Raw genomic sequence first — 21166 nt, forward strand, 5'->3', positions numbered from 1 at the left:
GCTTGTTTGAGTCACTACACCTGAGAAGTGAACTATTAAGAAGAGAAAATGCTAAGTTGACTTGTGTACTTTAAAACCGAAAGCACTTCCGGAATGCAAAGCGAATTCTCGCTACGATCGCAAGGCATGCTTGTAGCAAATAATAGACTGGTAACGAGTTACTCCCCGGATGTTTCTCCGGCTCTTGTGTTCAAATATTATTGTTTTCTAGTGAAGGAATATCCGATCACTTCCAGCTAGTACACCGCTTTATTTTCGATTATTTAAGTCAATTGGAGCACATCTGTTTGGCAAGAAAGCATGAGCATACGTGGATTTGACCGACGCCGATCAAATGGCGATCGAGATTGGTGAGACTTTCAATTCATAATTTCAAAGATGCACTTTAGGTCCCGACTTGATCAGTATGAATTCGGACCGGTATTAGTACAATAATTCTTAGCTAGTGCACGAGACCAGTCTGAAGATGTGAAGCGATCGCATTATACCGACACGAACTCAATTCTCGGGTGATGGTCGATAAATGGAGGAAATAATTTCTGCTTTTCCTGCTTTATGTTTATCTTTAAACCTGAGTTTAAAGCTCTAATCCGCTCTTTGTTCATATGAGTAGTTTTCCCTATTTTCACGGCTGATTTTTTTTTTAAATTTATTGGGTTTCGTCTATTCCGATCTGGCTACGATGTCGAGTTCTCAGACATACATCTAAGAGACATGCAAATATTAATCTACTTTCTAGCCTCTAGATTTCTCGTCTTAGGTAAATATTGGGAAAGGTCATCAAAGTTTTCATTGCAAACGATAACAGGAGCCATTTTGTATTCCAATAATTTGAATAAGCTCCTATGAAGGATTTTAAGTAATCATTCCATGTATTCTTATCCGGAATACGGCCAATGCAAGACGATCTAAATACCAATTCTACAATTATGACCGATTCACGGTCAAGTAATTTTCAGGTATGGTTGTGTCCGCCATTGTCGACTTTGTGCTTCTGCTTTAAGTTTAAATGGTATACGCAACGACTTCGAACAAGGATGATACACAGTTATTTCAATTAACATTATCGGATCAAAGCTTAAAGCTAGCTTAACGACATCTTCAAAGAGGCTGCTACCTCATCCATTTGAAATCCTAACATTTCTTTCATACAAATGGCTCGCCTTCGTATATATATTCACTGGACGGCCAAGGCATTGCTGGTTTTGATGAACTTATTCATAAAATAATCCACAGAATCTTGAGTTCTTGTCCTACAGCCTTATACTTTGACCAGACGACGTTAATTGAAATAGCTTTATGTGTGCAAGCAAAAAGAATAGATCTCCTTTTCTAATGCTATTATGTTGGGCATGATACAGGCGTTACACTGGTTCACACGTATGTTTCTTGTTCTTATACTACTGTTGGTGGCCTTTTTGGTACGATTTTATTTTATTTAACAACAATCGTTATTTACTCGACACCCTTGGAATTCTACGTTTTAGCCGGTCATCGCCGGCGTCCTTGCCAAACGACTAAGGGAACATGGTTTTCCTCGCCTTTTGCAGGTCAGCAGATAATCGCCTGAAGAGACAACGTAATGAACCAATGGATAGTGAACGTGTTGAGGTAGCAAGGGAATTAAAAGGTCGTGTGATCGGAAAGGGAGGAGGGATGATTAAAGAAATTATGAGGTCTTCAGGAGCATTAATCAGTTGTGAGAAAGACGATGATTGGTTTACAGTCAGCGGTGATGCGGAGCAGAGAGCATGCGCTAGGAGGTTTATTTTGGAAAAAGTGGTAAGCTGTGAAACAAGAATTAACAAAAATAATTATTATTAATAAAATGTGAATTCATCGCGTTGTGCCTTACTCGTTGTCTGAACCGAAAAATCGTTCAGCTCAACGGGGAAATATGGAAGCTTGGAAATATTTTAGCGGACCGTGCGGGACCTGAAAGAGAAAAGAAACCGGAAGTTACCCGAAGTAAAACAGGAAATCGACCTTTCTTAAAACAACCCGCTATAACGCCAGGACCATTCGATGGGAAAACGTCTTGTAGTGACCACGTAGTCAAGCTGGTGATTATATTAGAGTTGAATGGTTCGGTAAATAAGTCCGTGCTGGCCTTTTACCTCGCTGCGAGTAAGTCAGCATCTGCGCAGGCTTTCTTAGGAAATTAGAATGAACAGGGCTTCTTCCTTACTGGTAAAGCTGTCCCAAACCGTAGAACAATTTTAAAATGTAAATCTATGAAGAACATAATCTGGGTTAAAATCTGCATGCTTCATTTGTGTTAAGGCCATACTACACTTTCGACTTAAGTAACGCCAAATAATCTCGAATATGCAACCATTTAGTGTTGCATTTAAAGGTAAGTGTACCAATGAACCTACACCCAAGAAGAATCACGGCTTCGCACATTTTGGGGTGCAGATTTAAAAAAAAGGGAAGTTAACCCAAGTGGTCTAACTCTTCCAGCGGCTTGTTGAGTTGTGTCGTGACTGCTTCATACAGTCTCCTACGCAGTGTATCTTACATACGGGTTGTACGAGAAGTATCGGCATTCAGTAAATCGCTGGTATAAAAGGTAAAAAGAGTATACCTAAGGACCGAACCCCCGTGAAATTCCAAACTTGACAACACTGAGGTCTGGCGTTTACCATTAAGGACTGAGTACTACATTATGTTGCTAAGGTAGTCTTGCAACCACGCCGACAACATTCCCTTAATTTATGCGTTTCGAACAAAAACGCGAGGAGAGGCTACCAGACTTTGAAAGACGGTTTATCGTTGCGTTTTGATAATTTGGAAAAGGAAGAATTATTCCGCGCACAAATGAAGAATGTTGTCAGAGAGAATAAGTGAGACTCTATCTGAACTACTGTAGCTCAGAAAATCCAACGCCTGACAAAATGAGCTTACTTAGCCACACCACCATCTGTTAAGGAAGATTTTCGAGAAGGATCACTTCATCGAGGCGATTCTTTAGATTCAGAAATACGGTAAAAAACAGTTCAAAGGAAGCCCAAAACGGCACAGGAGGCACTCGTTATCGCCACCGTCTCAAGCATCCGAACGATGCTTCCTGTCAGACAGGTGGACAGGTCTCAGAGAGGGTGAAAGAAACCTTCGATACAGATACGATTGCACAAAAGGTATAGAAAGGGATAGAAAGGCATAAAGATAGGCTGCTTGGAGATGTACTGAGAGGTAAGTGGCCCCACTCGATTACAGAAGGGGGGTGCGTGGAGTCCAAGAACTTACCGCGGTTGGAACTGCTGGATCAAGATCAAGAAAAACATAAACGGGATGCATTTGAGGGTTTAGGTTAGGTCCAGTTTTGTAATAAATAGGCTCTCATTTTGTTTCAACCGTCCTCTTCCGAGGAACAAACGAGAGTGGAGGAAGTATTAATAGCGTATACTGTAGTGAAAGGGGCTGTGTAAAGGGTTGCTGCCACTCAGTCACAACTGGTGTGGTGAAATGGTTTAACGTCAATATTGGCTATCAGGCATTATCAACAAGGTTGGGAGTAAGAAGGATGTATGTATTCACGAATCTCCAATCAAGAGAACAACTTCCAGGAAGTACGTGCTCAGTGTTTGCGAAGGCGATGTTGTAAAGTCAAATGTAGTGTCTGAAATGGACGGTCTTGGACCGTTTTATATGACAAAAACTGATGAAGGAACTGTCAACCTCAAAAGTAAGGACGCACCTGCTGTTGAACAAAATTTTCTATACAATCAACAGGACAGACATGTCTTCGGAAAAGAGTAAAGCTTCCTTCAAGACATGCGCAGTAAAAGCGAGATTATGACAATGGAAAACCGTGCCGCAGTCATTTGTATGGGAGTGTCTCCTTAAGATACGTTTTATTTCAGTTCGGCACCGTGGAAGAAGATGATCAATCAGTTTATGGGGAGAAAGAGTGGGGAGCACAGTCATTGAGTTTAGCGAGAGCATGCAGCTGCACCACAGATCGGATCGTGGAAATATAATGAGAAATAGCAGGGAAGAACAAGTAGAAAGAGTGTGGGGAACAGTATCCACTGTGGGTTTAACGTCTGCATCCAGCATTCAAGCATCTATGACACGTTTGCCGAGAGAACCTCGGGGGAAAAGAATAAGGAGTCAGACTGGAAAACCCAAATTCAGAGTTTTGTCTGACTTGCAATCATCGTTTATTAGCTGCTGAATTCCGGCACAGAAAATAGACGTGGTTAAGGCAATCGAACAAACAGTTGGAAATTGCATGTGTTTTGCGGTATTGACAAACGAGTCAGTTTCATTGCAACTATTTTTTTGTCTTAAGGTGTAACCATTACGGTTGGAACTTTTGTTTGTTACAGAATGATAAATAGAAAAACAAACGGCTGAGGTGGTAATACCTGTGTAGTTAGATTAAGAGATCCCTTTCCCATCTACCTTCTCCGTGAAGGCGTTCACATGTGGCGGTACGTGACTATTGTGGGTGTATTCGTAGTCTGGCATTATTGTTTGCCTTGTTCTCAACAGAAGGAAATACAGCATTACTTATTGATTATTGTGGATGTATTTGTAGTCCGACATCAGTTATTGTTTGCCTTGTTCTCAACAGGAGGAAATACGGCAAAGGATGCGCGAGGGAGCTCCCCCCGGCGAACTAGTCGAGGTTCCAGACAAACATAAAGGATTAGTAATAGGCAAAGGGGGAGATAATCTCAGCGACATCAGCACTGTAACAGGAGCAAAAGTGATTCGCAAAGGAGGAGAAATTTACATAGTTAGCGGAACAAAGGAACAACGGCAACGGGCAAAAGTTCACATTAGAATAATAATCGTAAGTAAATCAGTACCATTTATTTCTTTACATTGCCAAGCCAATTTAAACATGGATTCTGCGGTCAATTAATCCGTTGTAAAATGGAGATGTAAAGGCATTGTTGACACAGAGTACTGCAAAACTTAATCCCAATAGTCCATCTTAGTTAAATGTACCGGCTCGCCTCAGAAAAAGATGCACAACTTGAAAGGAAAACAGTTTATAGGAGTGAAATGACACTGAAACGAGGATGGGGATGGGACGTTAAAGTGGACACCAAACAGTTAACTAGTAGATGGGTATCTTTCGTAGACAATGCGGCGACTAGCTTGGTCTACCTAAGCGTACTTTGCATGGAAATGTTTGCTATATAAGAGAGTTATCGGTTTTGTCTATTGTTGTTAGGTGCTCGTTCGAGAGGTTTCTAGTCAAAATAAACGCATTCTAGAGCTCTGCCAGAGTTTTTTAACAAGAGGTAAAAAAGCTGTTCTTTTCCAAAGAAGAGTCTTATTAATAGAAGAAGACTTTTAAAAGTGTCACACGTGTCGCACTGTCGTGTCGCACTTCCTATATAGCTGGTAAGCTAGTTACCGACAAAGTAACAGTAACCTCATTTCATATTATTTTGTTTGTTCTCAGTCGCATCTTTAATTAAAGAAACGAGAACATACATGTTTCCTTTGACGTCTGCAACGAGAAGTAATGACGTCATATGACGTTGTTATGAGATCATGATTGTCAAATGGCAACCATCTTGGATTCGCCATCCTGGATATCTAGATTTCCCAAGACTTACGGAAAGCGCCGAAATTGAACGAAAAGTAATCACAACCAATGCAAGAAAACCAGTATGTGCTAAAAGCATGAAAGTGACAGGAAGAAAAAATATTTTAAAATTGTTTGCCATGGCAACATCAAAGTCAATGAACAGTAAAGGACAACATTATTTTTTACAGATAAATTTCCTAAAAAGGCCTTAAGTTTAAGGCCGATTGCTCAAATAAATATATAGAAATTCAAAGTCGCTGCGAGCAGAATCCTTCTGGTCTAGATAGGATTTATTTTTATTCAGACACTCCTGTATTTAAAATGCCAAGAAAAAGAAGTGCTTGCTCTATACAATTGTTTCTTCCGTTCAATCTTTAGGCAGGAGCTAGACTCAGGGGTGTGGAAAACGAATTTAACAAAGTTTGTTGCTACGTCGATGGTTGGAATCTTCCTCAGAATTGCACACTCCAACTGGAGCAAGCGGTACGAGGCGATCGCATGGTTCTTCCGGGATATCAAGCCCAGTACCGGCTGAAACCAGCCGAAGATTATGGACAGCAGGCGAGTAATTTTTCTATGATTTTAGGTTGAATTTTTCTCTGAGTTTACTGTCAGGACGGCGCCTATTTTTACTACAGAGCATACGTTCTGCACATCTGGCGATGATTCGAGAAAATGGTATTTCTGACGATTGAGCTTGCGAATAAGGCAGGAAAAATATTTTGTTGGTACTACATACCACTAGGCCTGAGTCTTAGGCCCGAGCACCATGGGTAATGATGCAGTGGTAAATAAGGGGGAGTATAGCACGTGATATCCATTTAGGCCCCAGAACCAAACGTTTACCATTGCCTGGTACCAAATTTATTTTAATTTGAAAGTTTATTTTGTTTAAACTGTGAAGCCTCGTAGGATTGGCTGCTAACTGCTTAAAGTTTTGGGCCATGGTTTCTACCCAGGTTTCCGTTTGTTTTTTTCCCCAAAGGGCTTTTTTGCGGCAGGTTTTTTCTGGCCACCATCTACCGAAGAAGTGTCTTGCGAGCGGTTGACCAGCTCTGTTAATCCCGAATTGTTGAAGTTTAGATGTCAGTGTTGAATACTTTATTTAATATGTCAGGATTGTATGAGGTATACCATATACGGATGCATGTATGCATGTATTTCTATGCCTCGGGTTGGTTCTTGGCAGGCGTCCCAAAATAAACTTATTTGGTTTACACTACTGTGTTATTTGTTGTGTAGTGGAGACAAAATGTCGGGTTTCTTAAAGGTGTTGCCTGCTAAAACAGAGATATTTTTTGTGCAGTTTATAAGTACGCGGGAAAGGTAGATATTTACAAGGTGTATTGGAATCCGAAAATAAAATTGGGGGTAACCATGCATTTTTCAGAGATAATTAAGCTTCAAATTGGGAAAAAATTCCAGACATTGTTCTGCATTTTGGCGCTTTTTAGAATCATTGTTGCTTATAACCTCTAAAAAATGCGTGGTTACTCCCAAGTTTCTTTTTGACCCTTGCTAAGATCTGCTTTTCCCGCATAGCCATTAACCACGTAAAAATACTTCGGAATTAGTAGGCATCGTCCGCACCCGCTTAAAACTTGCAAGTTCCAAAGCATTGCGATGAACACCTGTAAGGTTATCGTTGTTTTACATCTTTTTTTTTTTCAAATTTGGCCTAACACACTTAACACGCTTGAGATGTCATCTCTTGCCGTGCGATACCGTTCCATGGCATACCATAGCAGATCTATCGTAACATACGATGCCATACCTTTTCCGTATCCTAAAGGCCGATTTAGACGGTACAACGTTTGCTTACGCCTGTCGCATGCGATTTTTAGAGCGCGCGCTGCTCGCGTCATGCAAAAGATCGCACACAACTCTCGTCACTCAACATTGCCTACCTCTACGATTGTCGTAGGATTTTAAAATGTGTCGTACACGACAGTCGTAAGCGAGTTGTAGATTTGATTTACACGAAACAATTCGTGTCGTAGGCCTGTCGCATGCGACAAAGTCGTGCCGTGTAAATCGCCCTTAAGGCTGCTAGTTCGATTAATACCTGCTGGTACTAATATCGCTCGAATTTAAAACGTAAGATGATAATCATTAGGGCTACTAATTCTCTTTTTAGGAAGTTTGCGGTCCACGTGCTGACCCAAGCTATCTACCAAAACTACAGAATGAAATTTTGGAATCGCTCCGCAAGATTAAATGCGAAATGGAGTCAAAAGAATACTTGAAGCTCGACATGTGGTGTCACTTTGGAGCGACCATCATCCGAGGACCTGACGAAGGTTAAAGTCTTTACTTTAATTTAGTGTTTTAACCGTTAAGATTGGCAAAATGGAAACCACAAGTTAGACCTTGATATAAACAAAGGCTGTGATTAATTCGTGTGAATCTAGAGGCACCTTTTTTACAACTTATATAGCTATAGACGGTCTCAGAGCTGCGCGCTTGAAACCTACATTGAGCTTGCCGGGAACAGAGAAACAAATTGAAAGGGCTAACAATTGAAGAGCGCTGAGAAACAGGGGCGAGTCATGCTTTGGCTTAAAAATTCAACACTTCCCCATTTACAACGCTCTACTTTGGCATACAGACCGGTTACATGTTGGGAATGCTGTTCCGCATGTATTTTGTGACCTTGACCCCTGGATGACACGATAAACATGGACCCACGCTTCGGACATGATAACCCATTTGTTTGCCAAATTATTATATCTCTCAGTTAGTAGGCGTGGTGTGATTGATCAATTTTGCGGGCCGTATTTCACTGTAAGGCCCGCTACATTTGAAAGTCGTTCCTTTCCCGCGCGCCCGACAAATTTAGAGATATAATAAATGTCTTACTGACCTCGTTTTTCAGTCCGTACTGTAAGTTACGAATCCTCGTTTTTCTCGTTGATTTATGGCCCACGCGCTTCGTGCCTGGGCATAAATCAATGGGAAAAAACTGGTCCGTAAATAACTGTGCGGACCTCTTACTCGTTTAGTAAGAGGTATTTAACGTCTATTTGGGGAAATTTGCATTTCGATTCTAAAGCCAAATTGTGCCACTTTCCAGCGAGTTCTTCAAATATTGGTTCCACAGACACATCTGAACTTGAAACATTTCTATAAATATGACGGAATTAGTTTGAGATCAAGACATGATTAATTTGACTTAAAATCTATTCTTTATAGACGACGCTGATGAAGGAGAATGGTCTATCGACGGAGTAATAGAAAAGTTCCAGGCATCAAGTGAAGGAAATTACTGGAGAACCGCATTCAACCAAGGAGTGAATGTGGAAGAGAACATTTTTGAGGAATATCCCTGTAATAATACTTCCGAGGAATATATTGCGAGATACGATTTGTCGTTTTTAACTCCATGCGCGCACGAAGTAAGATGCAAGGTAAAACAAAATGGATCATACTGTTTATCTTATGACCTTTCTTATCCCCATGACTGCCTCATCCAAATCAGTTGCGAAATGCTAAAATATACTTCCTCAAAATACTATGATAGAAAACAGCACCGGCAAAAATGACTGATCAAAAGCTTTCATCTGAATGATTACACCCTAGGATGTCATACATTCGCGTTTTTCACGCTAAAGACGTGTAATACATTTACCTACCGAGCCGATTGTCTGTCCTTAATTGTGTGAAAAAAAACAGCTTCTTCTCAGGCACCGTGTATCGCAGAGGTTATGGGTTCCAATCCCGTTCATCCCTGAATCTTTATTTCAGGCTTTCTTTTCGCAACTGCTTAAGTTGCGCATATAGCTGATGTAGACATAACACCTGTATGAAATTTCTTTCCTAGTTTCTAAATATTTAACTGTTTTTATCTTTTTTTATTGTACATATTTACGTGGTAGACATAAATTATGTAGGGCCCCTATTGATACCAACCTTATGCTGAAAGATCCACCTTGTTTACATAAATGTGACTTGACTTGACAGCTTTCTGAACTAAAGCACTTTACTGGCCTGCTTGATGTCTGATATTCTACCTTATGGTTTATTATTATCCTATGATTAGAAGTACTGAAAGCGTCTTTGTTATTAAACAGGTATGGATCGCAAAGAAGAATGTCGGGAAAAAGTTGGAAGACTTAGAAATTCCTTTCAGTGACGTAAAGAATGTCTTGGAGGAAATGCACTTTAAAGATGATGCAACACGGTCGCTTTGCCGAGGGTGGTTGGTGCTACCATCCAGAAGATATCTACAGACGGACATTTTGTTTCCTGGTTGCGAATTTGACTGTAGACTTACTATTCGTGGACGAACAGGTATGCTAAAGCACAAATATTTGCGTCATAGCATTTGACACATAGTTAATGACAAATAGAAGTGAAGTCATCAGAAGTGTTAGTTCATCGTGGCTTCTTAAAAGATAGTTTAGTAAATTGTTTCGCCTCATGGTTGAGTCACTTTGATCACGTCGTTTCGACCGCTGTACTGCTTGTCTTCATCAGGCGATTGTGTCAACTGGCTGTGTACCAAAGAAACAGCGTTGTATTTAGTTATTGATATATTGCGTTCCTCGATTTGGTCATGTTGTTCAGACTAGGCGCTGTTCCTTTAGCGGTCCGCCATGGCGCCGTTTGACTGTGTTCTTTAGTCGTGGGCATGGTATTTACTCTCCAGGAATTTCAGTTGTATTATTGTCATTCATGCTGTGTGTGAATGGCCTCTAACCTTACAATTGACAGTGTAAGTCAAGAATCTTCCTTTTCCCTTCCTGTTCGGCTAGTTTAAACCTTGTTTTTTGAAGGGGGAAGGGGTTGGGTTGGGGCAGAGCCAGGGTTTCTTTTTAGCTGGTTCTTAATCTTACATTAAATAATAACTAAGAACTGCTGCATGCAATTTTCTGCCACTTGGAGAATCATTTTCTCGAGGCAACGATCAGGTAACAGCGGTTATATGGAGCAAACCTAGAACTAACAAGATGGTGCTATCATTAATTGGAGAATTCATATTAACCTCCTTCCTATAATACTATACTAATGACCGCATGGGAAACCATTGGCACAACAAAACTTCAAGGAGCCAGAAGAAAGAAAATCTAGGGGAAACAGCAGGGAATTTATAAGAGAAGTTCCACTGTAGTTACGTCTTGTTGTTTGCTTTGCCATAGAAAGCGGAATGGTCACGGACTATGTGCCCAAGGAAGAATCAAGGCGTGCTTTGTCGGCATACCTTTCTGAGCTGACTATAACGGATGAACGTGGTTCTGGAATTCGTCTCCCAGAGACGAATAAACCCGAGGGCTTTCATTTAATCCACAGACGATGTTCCAGACGATCACTATTTGAAATAAGTGAAGGTTTCGCAATCATTTTCTCGAAAGAACGTTCGTGGCGAGGCGACAGGACAAAAGAGGAGTCCAGAGAATCGGTAATGCCAAATCAAGCGATTCAAAACTACTTCAGAAAAATACGAATATTGAGCAAGTCACTCATGCATAATACGGAATGAGTTGGCATGAACTTCGATCGTGTAGTTCATATATACCAAGAGATGATGAATCCTCTTTTGTTCATACCTAGGCTAACTGGATCGAAAATACCCACTCCTTCAATAACGTCGTTGAAAATATCATTAATATTATGTGTTTCTTTTTCGCAGATAGCCCTCTAGCCAAAAACTCTGTACCAGAGACATACCTTGTTGACATGTCTGAATAGACTGACCTTGACGGAGGAGGATGAATTTGGACTGCAGCTCCCGGAAAAGGAGATGCCTCAAGGATTTTATCTCATCCATAAGCGCTGGTCTCTACGAACTAAGTACATCAATGATTCAGGCTTTGCCATCATCCTCTCGAAGGAGCACACATGGAACACCGTGATGGACGGAGAGGAATCGAGACAATCGGTATTCACCCTTTTTATTGTTTTTGAATATCAGGAGGGGGGATGATGAGTTTTACGTTAATTTTGTGTCATTATAAGTAGCACCGAGGTTTTTTGGAGCTTGCTGCATTTCTTTTCACGTTTTAATCGTTAATTATTGCAGGATTTTGATCCTCGTCTTTTATACAGACGATGCTCCGCTTGGGGGGTACCTGATAAAGGCCATCAGTACAGCGATCAAAACGTCGCGATCTATTTCAAAGTGACTCAGTCTTGAAACCAAAAACTAACTGAGTTATCATGTCAAAGGAAGATGAACGACGCTTTTCGTCGTGCTAGGCCTTACCTTTTTTTTTTTTCAAAAGCAACTATGTTTCGGCAGACTTGTACACAAAACTGTAAAATTTTACATTTGTCCCAGGCACTGCGCATTAGAATTTAGAGTTGTACAAAACATGAACAGATTTGACTTAGACGGCAAAACGAAAGGGAAGGATTTTCGTATTTAAAAAAAGATAACGACAAATGTTTATTATAGTATTTATGTAACATTGATATCTGTTTAGCATTTTTGGCTTCATGTCGACCAGAATTGAAAAAAATAAATAAATAAACGAATCGTAAGGATTGGAACTATAGAGCATTTCTTGCCTCCTGCGTTCCTTGGCTGCTACATTGGTATTCTGAAGGGTACAATGCAAATGAAATGTTGTGCCGCAAGTTAATTCTCTGATCTTACATTGGTATTCTCCCACCTAACATTATGACACATATTTTAAAAAGAGATGCCCTACTGCGTTTCATTTTGTTGGCAGACTGACTGTGAAGAGTGGGACACCTTGCTGAGCAGTGGAGTCTGGGAACCAGAAGTTATAGTGAAGAAGTTGCCAGATTTTCTAAAGTTTTTAAATGAGATCCAAGTCTTCCTTTTTCGTGAGATGAAGAAAACTGAGCTGACAGGAACAGGTAAGAAAAGGATTTGTTGTAATAAATCCACCATCGTCTAGAAAAAACCCTTGTTCGATTAATCGGAGTACCCTCTAGATCTCTCCTTTGAGGAAGGTTTTTGAAAACGTTTGTGCAAACTCTTGCTGGTTCATGATATATTTAACTTCATTTCGTATTTTAAAAATACATAAAAACCTGTTTAATTTGAAGGATTTTTTTTTAATCACTGTCCGATTCTTATATCGAAATACGGGCAATCGAACGCAATCTTTATGTCCTTAAATCTTATATCGGAAGATATTCTTCGTAAAAGAATTGTTAAATTGACTTATATATAAGATCTTTCTTCTACTGTATAATGTTTCTTTAGATTTGTCCATATCAAAAGAAAAACCTCATGATTTATTTTGAAAGTTGCATCGAAGCGCAATCATTACCAAATCAAGTTAAAAAAAATCGTAAAATGTGTTCATGTGTTGTATATTCTCAAAGAAAACCACATTTTTACCTTTTCCGTATTCTCTTCTAAAGTTCCTCCATAGATTCTTGCGCGAGGGTCTTCCGCTGTCGAGGCTTATAACAAGGCCCTTGCCGATGGAAAAACGTCTGTCAAGAGGGTGCCAATAATGCTCATTGGACAAGACCGAGCAGGAAAGACAAGCTTAAAGAAGTCATTGAAAGGTATATGCTTTGACCCAGAAGAAGACAGCACTGTGGGAATAGAGGTTGATCCCTCTCATTGTAAAGTTTCAACCGAAACGTGGAAAACAGGCGCCACCTAAAACGACCAAAATTCTGATGTTGCGCTTTCCTTTGATTATCACACAGCAAGGTGGATTGTAGACAGGTTTGAGGAGGAAAGTAAAAACCACTTGTTAGAAACATCTACGGAAGAAATTGAAAATAACATGGATTCTGAAAACACTGAAATGCCAAGACAACCAAGTACAATAGAGCCTCCAATAGAGCTAGATGCAGAACATTTCCATGGATCTAACAATCTTGACCTCACTGTCAACACAGAGGTAGCCCCCATATCATCTAGTCCAAAAGAACAAAATAGAGAGAACATTCATCATTCCACTAGAGGTGTTCCAGAAGAGGTAGCAGCTGTAACCGAAACTCTTCTGCGAGGCGACCTGAAGGACAGTAGAGAAGAGATTTACTTTACAGTATGGGACTTTGCTGCACAGTCCGTTTATTACGTGACACATCCACTCTTTCTCACAGCAAGAGCAATCTACTGTCTGGTTGATGACCTCAGCCTAAATCCACAAGCTACAGCAACCTCTCTGGTAAAACAAGGAGTATACAAGAAATACCAAGAAAGCTTCAATCTGAAAACCAATTTGGATTATCTTGATTTTTGGATGAGATCTGTGGCTTCTCTAGCCAAACATCACGTCGAGAAGAATAAAGTACTTCCTCAATCGGAAGAGCTGCCAAAGAAGCTCCCTCCCATTTTCTTGGTGTGCACTCATGCCGATAAGCCGTTTGCTGATCGCAATCCTAGAGAGCTAGCTTATGAGATTCTTGGTTGTCTAAGGGACAGGTCGTATGGCGCCCATTTGGTTGATGTGTTCTTCGTCGATAACACGAAGGCAGGTACTGAATCCGAGTGTTCAGAGGTTTTGCGGTTTGCGACAGTGCTCACCGTTGCTAGAGAACTACCTCACATAAATGAAACTATTCCAATCAAGTGGTTAAAATTTACTGAGAACATCAACGCACTTAGAGAAAAGGGAAACAAATGCATTTATCTGAAGGACGCTAACGATATTGCATCAAACGTCTGCAACATTAACCAGGACGAAGAGTTAAAGACATTAATGGACTATTTGCATGACCTGAGATGTTTGATTCATTTTGATGACTCTCCAGAGTTGAATGAATTGGTTGTCTTGGATCCTCAGTGGCTTATTGACGTGTCCAAGAAAGTAATAACTGTACAGCCGGCCTATCAATGCACAGAGAAGAAATTCATAGAATTATGGTGCAAACTTGAAAGGGAAGGGCTCCTGGATGAAAAACTTTTGAAGCATATGTGGGAACCTTTGTTTGACAACCGAGAGACCTTTCAAAGTCTCATCGCAATCATGAAAAAATCCAGTTTGCTGTGCAGTTCGTCTGAGAACAAGAGTTACCTGGTTCCATCAATGTTGAGGTCGCATTCACCAGACGAGATTACTGAGCTTGTTGATTCTGCAAACATCCCGTCCCTATTTCTTAGGTTTGGGGATGGTCAAGTCCCACCAGGTTTGTTTCCCCGATTGGTCCTGCAGTTCTTTCAGTGGGGCGAGGAAAACTTCTGGAGACCAGAAAAATCCATTTTCTTCCACAATTTTGCCAGATTTTTCCCATCTGACGATGTAGAAGTCTCCGTGATCCTTCTTTGCCACTCGTCTTTCATTGAAATTGTTGTCCACAGGGTGAATGTCGGTGATGAACTGTCCGAAGATTTCTCTTCAAGGATGGCCTTGTCGGCAGATCTCCAGTGTGACGCCACTAGGGTCACTTGTGCTGCTGTTGTTCGTAGGCAACTCGGCTTGATGTTGGAGTGCATGCGCAATGATTTGTGCTGGCTGAGGAATATGACGTCATGTGTCATCTGTCCAGTCTGTTGTAATGGAGGTGTGGTCAACTACTGCCACACTCATCATCAACAAAGATGCAGAGAAGAGCACTGTTTACACTTCTGGCCTGTGTCCGAGTTGTGCAGGGACAAGAAGAACACACTTTGTACCAGATCTGCATCGGCTAAAAACACCAGAGTCCCGGTCATGCAGTTTGTACATTGTTTAACTCCCTCAGAAAACCAGGTAAACGTTTATTTTACGACAATCAAGTAGTCAGTCGTTCAAATCCTTTTGGAAAATTTAACCTGGCTCTTAACTTCTTCCTACGATTTTCTTAAACTTTGAAGTTGTTCCTGAATGTTTTGATAATCAAGCTCGAGTTTAGTTACAACAACTTAAACCTATAATTAGGAATGTTTTTAAAACGTTATTGACTGTTGTCCAAAAATGATTAGGCGGTTGTTTGATACCATCATTGTTGTATCAACTGATAAAGAGTTGTCGCCTTGATCTGGAAAGTTAAATGCTGAAATGTGCTGGAAATCAGTGCAAGATACCTCAACAACAATTTTAATCCTGAAAGTTTACAAGTTTCGGAATATGGTGCAACGCACTGGAGGAATGTTAAAACGACCACAATTCGCAAAAACGTCAGGAATTCTACGAAAAAAAAAAACAACATTCCGTTGATGGCACAAGATACTGAAAATGTTTTAATGAGAATAATGGATCATTCATTAATAATTTCATGTTATTTATCTCACAGTTAGCATTTGACAAACGTGACGGGGGATGTCCTTCTTCTGGTGGAGGTGAGCGTATGTGTTTGTCAAAAGCCATTGATTTGTAGTCTTACAAGTCCACTACAAAACTCGCTGCTCTCCTTAGTTCTCCAAATACGTTTTCATTCACCAGAGCCAAAGTAAATTGATGGTCAGTGATTTGCAAGAGTACCAATAAATTCGTCTTATCAACCTGGAATCTTGCCCCACTTAATTTCTGGTTTCGGACGTCTTGGTTTCCACTAACAAGCGAACCGATAGATCAACAATAATTTTGCCTGATTTTTCAAGTTTTTTCTCGTGTCTTAATTACAGACGCAAAAAAGAACTTGAAACATCAGTGACAATCACTTAAAACGGTTTAGATTTTAATTTTCCCGTTTGAGTCAGTTGATATTGTTGTGCTAGGAGCATTTAGTTTACGAGAAGAGTTCGTAGTCTTAATATCAGCACTGTTTTCTTAAAACACGTAAACTGTTCTCGTGGCATAGCCTTTTAGAGAAATACTCAATTCCAAATCATTGCAGAGCTCCCTTCGTGAACAACGTCTAATACAAAAATTGTTACATTTAAAACTGCTCAAATTTATATTTTATAGGAAATGAGGATAAAGCACTTGCTCTGCGCAACGAGGTGCTGGAATCCCTTTTGTCCCAGTCATGTGATAGCAAACAAATTGTGTGTCAGATGAAAGAGAGGTTTCAGCTGGATCAATCCTCTCTGGAACAGCCAGACTCTGAGACCAAGTCATTGATCCGCTGCTTAGCAAGAACAGCCAAATATTCAAACAGGCTTGACGTGGTGCAACACTTAAGGGAAGTTTCACCGGCTGGAACAACTGGTGAGAAAACCATTGATTGTAAACTTAATACATGTACCATTGTTCAAGCCCCATCACATAGGTCACTTCATCCATTCACCTAGGTTAAGTATTACTGAGTTGCACCCTTGAAGCACTTGCAACTCTGTAAAGACCCTGTATCCAGACTTGTAAATTGCCCTTTACATTTCCTAAGCTTGCTTCTGGGTAAGTCACTAGTGCTTCGTGTGACCTTTTTGATTGTCTGTATATATTTGATGGTGACATGCAGATGATCTCTCTGAAGCGCACCTGGAGTGTAAAAATGAATCTTTAATCACTAATTTATGCCTACCAACCTAAAAGAAAGCTGAGGCGTCTTTAAGGAACTGATAACCTATTTTAGTAAAAAAGCCTGATTCACGCGCGTGACTTTCTCCCTTTATATAAGTCTAGCAATTTCTATGGTTGTTAGGGGAATCTGGGTATCCACTTGCTAGATAGAAAATATTATTGGCTGTCATGTTTTCCTTGGTTGTTAACAAAACATTTATCATACCTAAGACTAAAACGTTCAGCGTCCTCCATTCCGGCGCTTTTCTGAGTGGAAGAGGAAAGTGTTAATCGATGTCACGGTTTGCCTTGTTCTACGGACAACACAATGCTCTCTGCAGTTCAGGATGACCTCGTTTGCATTTTTGAAAATTATCTTTTGTTGCTTTTAGGTCCACTGTTACCTGAAGAGCTTGATGTAAGGTTAATCCCTTTGGAACAGGGAAGACAGCTTACTATCGCCTTGAGTGGTAAGATGAACAGACGGTTTAAACATGTACCTTGCACTATTCATTTATTCATTTCTACGTAATCCTATATTTGAAAAAGACATATAACAGCACGTTACATTTTAGTCATCTGGCTGAAGAGCAAACTCACAGTATTACTACGGCTCATGATACAAAGCTTTTCCAAAAACTCGACCCAACTTCTCAAAAGTTCCAGGTAAAACGTTAAATATGTCAAACTAGATAAGGGACCATAAGTAACAAGTAACCTGAATTTGTTGAGCTGGGATAAGCTGAGGGCAACATGGCTAAAAAGTGATTACAGTTTATTCTTGCTCGGAGAAATCGTTTCATATCTTCTTCCCTGTGCTCCAAGAGCAATTTCAGGTTAGAAAAGAGGTTCTTAATCAAATATTTAAAAACTTTCAACCGAAAATACAGCAAAATCTCCGTGACAGTGCCCCTTTAAGATGTTTAATATTCGCACTGTTGTTATAACACGCATTATTAAAAACTGAATCATTGTATAATGCAATTCGAGGGATTTGATTGGCTTAGCGGCCATGGTATATGAGCTATTATACCATGGCCCAGAAATGGCGACCATTAAATTGTCTGCTGGTTATTCTTGCACAGCGAAATCAGCAAGATCTAGCAATTTTTCTTGATTGTTTTTAATAAAACAATTATTCCACTTGCGCTTCTTGGATATGAGATGATTATAGCCAACTCGGCGCTACGCGCCTCGTTGGCTATCTATCATCTCATATCCAACGCGCGCTCGTGGAATATTTGTTAATTAGAGAATGTTGCACGTTTCAACTCATTTTTATTTTCTGATTTACACTCCATAAGCTGATTCATTTTACAGGAATCCTGCTCCCTTCATTGAGCAGGCGAACACTTTACTAAATTCAATATTGGGGTGAAATAATATGTAATACCAAGTGGTATTTTGTCCGGTTGGATTTTCTTAGAATTTGAGGTACAATTCAACAATGCAGGTTTTAAGGGGAGACGAAATCCAGAGGTCCCGAAGAAAAATACCCAGAACTGGGCGAAAATTAACATCGAGGACATTGGTCATAATACTGAATTGGAGTCCCAGGTGAAACTGTTGGTAAACATGCTGATGATCTAAGCACCGCACCAACTATGTTTCCGACTGCCCTTTCAACTATCCTTAAAGAAGAAAAGAAACGATAGAAAGAATAAAAGAAAAGAAACCTCGAACCTCACCTTAGACTTGTGTGTGTGTGTGTGTGTGTGTGTGTGCACTCACCGTTGCACACTTACGGGGACATTCATTTGAAAACACACCAGGAAAGTGGAGACTGTTCAAATTATGGGGACATTTTCGAGTCCCCACGGAAAAAGTCCCCTAAAATAGGTAGTTCTTTGAAAATAGACCACCATAATGAGGACCCCTGAAGAGTCCCCACAAGTTGGTCCATAGAACACACATATTGAGTCCTCACAAGAAGGTAAAAAACAAAACCTCGAAAAAAATTATCTTTTTGCCTTGTAGCACGTTAAGAAGTGCCCAAGAAAACCATAACGATACTTAGATTAACGAAAAAAAAATTTTTTAGTGGTTTACACACTACAATTCTACATGAAGAACACACACTGTGTGTATTGTACACACCACTGTATCTGACTTATATGTAGAGTTTTCAAGTGTACTTTGAAAAAAAGCCTTTGGTGTTTAATGTAAGTATCTTAAATTTATTTTATGGGTTTTTTTTAGCACCTCTTAAAGTTCTTTGTGATAAAGAAAATAGTGTTCTTCAGTTTTTTTCCTTTTTCATCTTCTTGTGAGGACTCAAGGTGTGTGTTCTGTTAAACAAAGTACAGGCCGACCTATTTTGCGGGTCCTTTTTCATGACTAGGACAAACACCCACTACAGAACAAAAGAAGAGCCTGTTTCTTTTGGGGAATACAGAGTTGACATGTACATCATCATAATGTTCCCCTTTGGTCTAAGAATTAATAATTATCTTGCCCGAGGATTTTTAGTGAACCTGGAATCCTTTCACATCTTGTCAGTTTCCTGAAACTGTCTTAATTATGTAAGTATGTTATGGCTTTTTGGGGGAGCACCTCTAAATGCGCTTTAAGGTTAAAAAAATTCTTTTGGAGCTTTTGCTTTTTTACCTTCTAGTGAGGGCTCAAAGTGTGTGTTCTGTGAACCTAGTTAAGGGGACTTATGATGGGGCGCCATTATGCTGGTCTACTTCTAAAGAAATAGTTACTACAGGAAGTGCAGGAGCTGTTTTACAAAAGGTGACCCTGTGTCTCAGACTAAAAATGATAATCATAATTACTATTTTGTTATTATTACTATTACTATTATTATTATTATTATTATTATTATTATTATTATTATTATTATTGTTATAAAAATAATAATCTCTTTATTAACATATACCAAGCAAATTGTAAAAACACTATTCATTTACAAATTCTAAATAATAGATAAAAGATACATAAAGGAAGAGGAAATAGATATAAATAATAATAAAAGTTCAAAATTCCATAAAATAAAGAATTCCATCATGCAGAGACATCAAGATCATACAATCGAATTATACTAATGACGGCTAAACCAGTGTCCATAAAAACCCTTAAGTATAAAAGCATATAGACACGATAGAGTCAGATATCCGCATAGCGACATTTATTTCACAGTCTAATGATTGCTCTATCTTGCTACGAAACGGCGTTCGCGAACCTCTGACGCATGCATGTACCGATCTTAAGAATTCAAACGAGATCTGTGTCCTGAGCCAAGTGATTACAACATGATAAGGCTCGGTGTCTTTCTGAGCTATCTTATCTGCGAGATGCTTTAAGAACCGCTGACACTCGTTTCCCATTCCGCCATTGGTTCCAAACACTAAAGGCGTAAACGAAGCCATTTCTATATCTAACACCCGCTGCTGGTACTTGCGCTTCTTCTCTTCTTCTTGCTCTTTGAACACTTCCGATGTTGGCTTGCTCTGGTAACATTTGGAGTTGACGCGCGTAACTCTAACATCAAAAAATGCCGTAACTCCTCTCGCCCAGAAACCTCCCGCTTTGATGTCCAACCTTGCCTCAGAACTTGTAACAGCGCTCCTCAAATTAAATCGCTCGTTGTCCAGGGGTTGAAGGCGTGGTTCGATTTCGACATTATTGCAGATCTTGTCGATGAATGTCGTTAACAAGTTCCGTACACCGTCCTGTCTCTGCGCTACAAGTTTGTTTGTGTCTAAAGTGTTGGAACCACTTATCATGAGTTGTATCGGTGTCACAGTCATCGGTACTCATATTACAGGGTAACAACTTACCTGACCAATTACCATGGTTGAACAGGCCCTTGTCAATTAGGCTTATTGCTTGTTATAGCCCTCATAGCAATACAACCGTTTTTACTTAAATAGGGTGCTAAACTTCGCTCTTTCTCTCTTTGTTCAATTATTAATGTTCCTATAGATACACCAGTACGTATCAAGAGATTAGTCGTTGAAAAGTTTGGAATGACAAAGCGATGGGAGGAAGAAGCTTCCCTGGTCAAAATGGAGATGGCCCACTTCATAAAATTCTACATGGAGGTTGCTATGCCTCAGCTTCAGAGGATTGCAGATGAGTTGAAGGACAGCCTCGACAGTTAGCCAGTTTGATTCAAATGAATTCAATGTTTTACATTCATGTTGAGTAGCATTGTCTTTGAATGAAATATATATTTCCAACTGCTTTTCTTCTTTTTTTCTCCCAGTTTTTCAAGATCCTCCCCGTGAATTTGACGTTGAGATGCCGCTCGAGCCTGTGCAGTCAGAAAGTGTATGCTAAGAATTGCAAAACCTTTTAGCACTTGTCTAGTCTC

General features: G+C 39.9%; 1 protein-coding gene and 1 pseudogene across 2 annotated transcripts in view; one reads left to right on the top strand and one right to left on the bottom strand.

Moving 5' to 3' along the window:
• The first annotated feature begins 189 nt into the window (after nt 1–189).
• The window catches only part of LOC146453677 (uncharacterized), a 71941-nt pseudogene continuing 50964 nt past the window's right edge, over nt 190–21166 (top strand). The window contains exons 1-13 of the transcript XR_014859445.1: nt 190–350; nt 1551–1782; nt 4583–4804; nt 5933–6119; nt 7696–7854; nt 8747–8961; nt 9625–9844; nt 10693–10952; nt 12226–12376; nt 12890–15177; nt 15701–15746; nt 16315–16557; nt 17241–17318. The product of XR_014859445.1 is annotated as an uncharacterized LOC146453677 (transcript). The remainder of the gene's footprint in view (nt 351–1550; nt 1783–4582; nt 4805–5932; nt 6120–7695; nt 7855–8746; nt 8962–9624; nt 9845–10692; nt 10953–12225; nt 12377–12889; nt 15178–15700; nt 15747–16314; nt 16558–17240; nt 17319–21166) is intronic.
• LOC146453678 (uncharacterized) lies at nt 18102–21117 on the bottom strand. Its single transcript, XM_085096339.1, has one exon. The coding sequence runs from the start codon at nt 20598–20600 to the stop codon at nt 19926–19928; it is 675 nt and encodes a 224-aa protein (XP_084952465.1). The 5' UTR covers nt 20601–21117; the 3' UTR covers nt 18102–19925.

Source organism: Pavona decussata, unplaced genomic scaffold (genome assembly GCF_977016875.1).
Source record: "Pavona decussata unplaced genomic scaffold, jaPavDecu1.1 SCAFFOLD_324, whole genome shotgun sequence".
Classification (NCBI taxonomy): domain Eukaryota; kingdom Metazoa; phylum Cnidaria; class Anthozoa; order Scleractinia; family Agariciidae; genus Pavona; species Pavona decussata.

Bases quoted from the DNA above. Each gene is read 5' to 3' on its own strand.
- LOC146453678 (XM_085096339.1), bottom strand. From the start codon at position 20,600: ATGACTGTGACACCGATACAACTCATGATAAGTGGTTCCAACACTTTA.